The sequence below is a fragment of the Rhipicephalus sanguineus genome, chromosome 2, assembly GCF_013339695.2.
Source record: "Rhipicephalus sanguineus isolate Rsan-2018 chromosome 2, BIME_Rsan_1.4, whole genome shotgun sequence".
NCBI classification, from domain to species: Eukaryota; Metazoa; Arthropoda; class Arachnida; order Ixodida; family Ixodidae; genus Rhipicephalus; species Rhipicephalus sanguineus.
The window spans coordinates 90072210-90078209 of record NC_051177.1 but is presented as its reverse complement, the minus strand read 5'-3'; the positions used below and the strand labels follow the sequence as shown (position 1 = coordinate 90078209).

Genomic DNA, 6000 nt, shown 5'->3' with positions numbered 1-6000 from the left:
CGTCGAATGTGCAACAAACACAGAAACACAGTGCATGCAACGAAGCGCGTCACGCGATAATTCATTGGCTACTTAAAGCATCAAGCTCAGCGGTGATTAATTAATTACTCAGTCAGTCAGTCAGTCAGTCAGTCAGTCAGTCAGTCAGTCAGTCAGTCAGTCAGTCAGTCAGTCAGCAGCAGTCAGTCAGTCAGTCACAGTCAGTCAGTCAGTCAGTCGGCAGTCAGTCAGTCGTCAGTCAGTCAGTCAGTCAGTCAGTCCAAGTCCAGTCAGTCGTAGTCAGTCAGTCAGTCAGTCAGTCAGTCAGTCAGTCAGTCAGTCAGTCAGTCAGTCAGTCAGTCAGTCAGTCAGTCAGTCAGTCAGTCAGTCAGTCAGTCAGTCAGTCAGTCAGTCAGTCAGTCAGTCAGTCAGTCAGTCAGTCAGCAGTCAGTCAGTCAGTCAGTCAGTCAGTCAGTCAGTCAGTCAGTCAGTCAGTCAGTCAGTCAGTCACAGTCAGTCAGTCAGTCAGTCGTCAGTCAGTCAGTCAGTCAGTCAGTCAGTCAGTCAGTCAGTCAGTCAGTCAGTCAGTCAGTCAGTCAGTCAGTCAGTCAGTCAGTCAGTCAGTCAGTCAGTCAGTCAGTCAGTCAGTCAGTCAGTCAGTCAGTCAGTCAGTCAGTCAGTCAGTCAGTCAGTCAGTCAGTCAGTCAGTCAGTCAGTCAGTCAAGCAGTCAGTCAGTCAGTCAGTCAGTCAGTCAGTCAGTCAGTCAGTCAGTCAGTCAGTCAGTCAGTCAGTCAGTCAGTCAGTCAGTCAGTCAGTCAGTCAGTCAGTCAGTCAGTCAGTCAGTCAGTCAGTGCAGTCAGTCAGCAGTCAGTCAGTCAGTCAGTCAGTCAGTCAGTCAGTCAGTCAGTCAGTCAGTCAGTCAGTCAGTCAGTCAGTCAGTCAGTCAGTCAGTCAGTCAGTCAGTCAGTCAGTCAGTCAGTCAGTCAGTCAGTCAGTCAGTCAGTCAGTCAGTCAGTCAGTCAGTCAGTCAGTCAGTCAGTCAGTCAGTCAGTCAGTCAGTCAGTCAGTCAGTCAGTCAGTCAGTCAGTCAGTCAGTCAGTCAGTCAGTCAGTCAGTCAGTCAGTCAGTCAGTCAGTCAGTCAGTCAGTCAGTCAGTCAGTCAGGCAGTCAGTCAGTCAGTCAGTCAGTCAGTCAGTCAGTCAGTCAGTCAGTGTCAGTCAGTCAGTCAGTCAGTCAGTCAGTCAGTCAGTCAGTCAGTCAGTCAGTCAGTCAGTCAGTCAGTCAGTCAGTCAGTCAGTCAGTCAGTCAGTCAGTCAGTCAGTCAGTCAGTCAGTCAGTCAGTCAGTCAGTCAGTCAGTCAGTCAGTCAGTCAGTCAGGTCAGTCAGTCAGTCAGTCAGTCAGTCAGTCAGTCAGTCAGTCAGTCAGTCAGTCAGTCAGTCAGTCAGTCAGTCAGTCAGTCAGTCAGTCAGTCAGTCAGTCAGTCAGTCAGTCAGTCAGTCATCAGTCAGTCAGTCAGTCAGTCAGTCAGTCAGTCAGTCAGTCAGTCAGTCAGTCAGTCAGTCAGTCAGTCAGTCAGTCAGTCAGTCAGTCAGTCAGTCAGTCAGTCAGTCAGTCAGTCAGTCAGTCAGTCAGTCAGTCAGTCAGTCAGTCAGTCAGTCAGTCAGTCAGTCAGCGTCAGTCAGTCAGTCAGTCCAGTCAGTCAGCAGTCAGTTCAGCAGTCAGTCAGTCCAGTCAGTCAGCAGAGTCAGTCACGTCAGTCAGTCAGTCAGTCAGTCAGTCAGTCAGTCAGGTGATTCCATTCAAATGATGTCTTCGGCACGTAGGAGTAGAAGTGCATGTTGTCCTGGCAGAACGGCTCTTGAACTTTGAAGTTATGGTCGACGCGAGATGAAACGTAACAAGGGGGCGAGAACAATGTGAGTTATAGTTCAGGATTCTTAAAGAAGATCTTACGAAAGAGGCACGTTACGGAGGTCCAGAAACGCTTTTATTGAAGTGACGCTGGCAGTATACGAATAATTAGCAACAATGAACCGAACTGAACAATTTAGGATGGCTTTTAGTGCGTTCAAGTGTACAAGAGTGTGGGATCCCATTGTTTCTTTACGCTGTAAAAATATACCAAGCATAGGCATGCGCAGTGTTCTCCATCAGGGGGGGGGGGGGGCAAAGGTTCGTCGCAGCGCCCCCCGCACCCTACTAAGTCAATGTATGGGGCAGATTTTGCCCCCCCCTCTTAGGTGACTATAAGGGTCAATGTTCGGGGCAAATTTTGCGCCCCCCCCCACTTAGATGATTAGGGGGGCGGCCGCCCCCACCTGCCCCCCCCCCCCCCCCCCTGTGCGCACGCCTATGGTACCAAGAAATGAATAATCGACGCGAGGAGCTGGGGCGTGCTTTTCCTCCCGTGAAAGACGCATCGTAGAGTGTGCTTGACGCCTCGTTCGGCGTTCGCAGGGTGCCTTACCATTTGACGACGACAATTTGCGCCAGCTGCTGGAGAAGGTGAAACGTGGCGTGTTCCACATACCGCACTTCGTTCCGCCAGAGTGCCAAGACCTGCTACGGGGAATGATCGAGGTGAACCCCGAGAAGAGGCTTACGGTGAGTAAGAGCTATGTGGCCCGCGGACTTATATCCGGGAATGAATCATGTCACGTCATACACTCACGCAGGCAGACATTTTTTTCTCCCACGCACAAAGATCCACATTTCCTAATATAAATTGGAGAATGAACGTCGACATGTTGAACGTCCACCGACAAACTAAGAGCACCGAGTAATAAATTGAGTATTTACAGGACATCTCAAGAAGTTTAGTTTAACTGAGTTAACAACGCAAATGACAGGGAAACAGCACAGAACGCCCACACAGACGAAGAAAAAACACAAAGAAGACAAACAGAACTTGGTTTTGTTGAAAGTAAAACACAAGGCGGGTGTTTGTCTTCTTCGTGTTCTCTCTCCGTCTTCATCGTTTTCCCGCGCTGTTTTCCCCTACAATGAATAATTAACAAGGACGACTGAATACGCTTCTGTGATACGAATGATTTCATACAGGAACGTTAACGAAATGTTCCTCTGAAGTTTTTTTTTGTGTTTTATGTTTGACCTGTCGAACTTTTCTTCCTAAAAATTCATCCTTTGTTTTTCTTTTGTGTGGTTCACTCACTTGCGCGTTGTTTCGAAATTTCTGTTTAAAGGACACGTGGTGCTGCGGTCTATTTCTCGTTTGATTAGCTTTTCGCCACTGTTGATGCAGGTGTTTGAGGCTATGGAAGCAGTGTCCAGCAAGTAACTGCGGCTTCCTTTATTTCATGTCCTCGCACATATTATCAAAGTGGTATTATGTAGTCCAATGTATGCACATGCCTGGGAATAAGAAAGAAAGAAAGAAAGAAAGAAAGAAAGAAAGAAAGAAAGAAAGAAAGAAAGAAAGAAAGAAAGAAAGAAAGAAAGAAAGAAAGAAAGAAAGAAAGAAAGAAAGAAAGAAAGAGAATTACACGCTAACATTCCTATTGAAAGAGTTAACCAGCGATTATAAAACCAAGGCAGAGAAGAGCAACCATAGGTGTCTTCAATAGTTTCGTTTTCTAACCGCTGGTTTCCTCTTCCTATTATAATGCCCAACAGGCAACAGTACGTTAGCGTTCAATTAACGTCAGCAGAAACGTGAGCACGCTTAACGTGAGCAGAAAAGTTTAACGCGCTGTCAACAACAACACCAAGATCACTGATCTCATAAACCTTGCATAAGGACACAGAATTGACAGAGTATTGAAATGACACGCTAGATGTTTTGCGAGTGATAGACATGAATTTTGTCTTCGGGGTATTGAGAGAAAGGTTATTACCGTTGCACCATTCGGAAAAAGAGCGCAAGTCTGACTGCAGCAAGCGACAGTCGTTAAGTGAATGAATTTCCTTAAAAATCTTGATGTCATCGGCATACAAGAGGAAAGAAGAATTACGAATGGCAAAAGAAACATCATTAACGTAAATTAAAAATATTAGTGGGCCTAATACCGACCCTTGAGGGACCCCACTAGTCACTTTATACAAAGAAGACGTCTGGCCATTTACGGCTACATGACAATATCTATTGAGCAGATAGCTCTGCAGGAGATTCACAACCGACAAGTCAACATCAAAGTGCGCAAGTTTAACCATAATCAGTGTGTGGCTGACTACATCAAAAGCCTTGCTCAGGTCACAGTAAATTACGTCAACCTGTCCTCTCTGAGAAATAGGTGTGGAGATCTGCGTCATGAAACTAGCAAGATTTGTGGTAGTTGAGCGGCCAGCGAGAAAACCATGTTGATTAGGAATCAATGAGTTTTTTTACACTAAAAGACAATATGTTGTGAAGAGTCAGCTCGAAGATCTTTGATGTGGCGCATAGTAGAGAAATCGGGCGACAATTAGAAGCATCTGTTTTAGAGCCCGACTTAAATACTGGAAAAACGAGCAGTTTTCCACATGCTGGGAAATGTGGAAGTGCCCAGGCAGTTATTAAATATCGTAGTCAGTACTGGGACAAATATACTACCATAAGCTTTTAGTATGGCGGAGGGGATGCCATCTGGGCCACATGATAGGGATGGTTTTAAGCGCTTAATGCATTCGCAGATAAGATTTTCATCCAGCGACAAAGCACTGGATGAGCTAACTGCCTTGGGCTGTTGTCTGATATCAGTGCTAGAGTCTGAGGCCTTATAAACGGATGAGAAATGCGTGGCAAAACAGTCAGCGACGGCATGCACTTCTACCCCATTTGAGTCCAGTAGTTTGAAGGACTCTCCGCTTTTGCTAGAGCGTTTACGTACATACTTCCAAAACTCAGCCGGCCTGTCAGAGGCGCTTTTTTCTAAGAATTCAATATACGAACTATGATCCCGTTTATATAGGCGTTTAGAGAGAGTTCGAAAGAAGCTGAATTCTTCCTTCCACTCACTGGATGGAGAACATAATAATAATAATAATAATAATAATAATAATAATAATAATAATAATAATAATAATAATAATAATAATAATAATAATAATAATAATAATAATAATAATAATAAATTTATTACCTGCAGACTAGTATCCGTATACAGTCTCAATGCATACGCAGACATACCGCGACACAGCGTGAGGACAACACCACATTATGTGTTATCATCGCATGAGAAATACCGGTTGCTTTGTTGAAACTTTGGCTGCAGAGACATGCAGTGTGGATCGCATTGAGGTCACGTGACACGCGCCGACCCCCATGTCATTGCTCCCACTTTTTAATAAATTTTTAAGGCTAACGTATACTTTCCAACTGTCGATATCTCACCAGCCATATATCGTGCATAGTGATGTTTTTATCTGTCCCCTATAACGAGCACATGGCTTTAGTTTTTCTCACGCCGCTCTAAATAGCAGCACTAACAACGTGTGGTGCGCTAAGCTACGAAATTTTACCTGCACGACTATCTGGAACACGGAGCGCTTTTCGTGACAGTAATAAGCCTTTGAACGATGCAAGTTTAGCTATAATTGCCTGTCACTTTGTTGAATTCGGTTAATTGCTGCCACAGCATTGAAATAGATTGTCATATCGGGTGTCCTGTGCTATACAAAGCTATCAAACTTAATCTCAGGCCGACCTCTCTGCCTTCTAATAAATTCGCTCTATCTATCTATCATTCTGACGGTTGGCATTATCCGTTACAAATTTTTTGCAGTTCATTCCGTTGTAGGTTGTGGCGGTCTGATGATGGTATAACAAACGTCTAAAAATATAATAATTGTCTGGGAAGGATGTTTTAAGGTCGTCCTCGGAATAGGCCTTCACAGGAAATTAACCTATCACTTCAGTTAGCTATCGTTGTACACCTATGCCTTGGCAATTTATCGTTTAGCAATTGCAAGGGATTCGTTGATGCTTCTGCATGCAACGCTTCACAATAATAAATTGCAGATGCAACTTCATATCAGTAGAATTACCGAGCATGACCGCAGGCGCGCTTCTTTCTTCTCAGCA

At 44.9% G+C, this 6000-nt stretch overlaps 1 protein-coding gene across 1 annotated transcript in view; it reads left to right on the top strand.

Moving 5' to 3' along the window:
- Positions 1-6000, top strand: part of LOC119383347 (serine/threonine-protein kinase BRSK2) — a gene marked incomplete in the record, with an annotated part of 136295 nt that overhangs the window by 82900 nt on the left and 47395 nt on the right. The window contains 1 exon segment of the mRNA XM_037651430.2: positions 2439-2585. Coding sequence (XP_037507358.1) covers positions 2439-2585 — 147 coding nt within the window.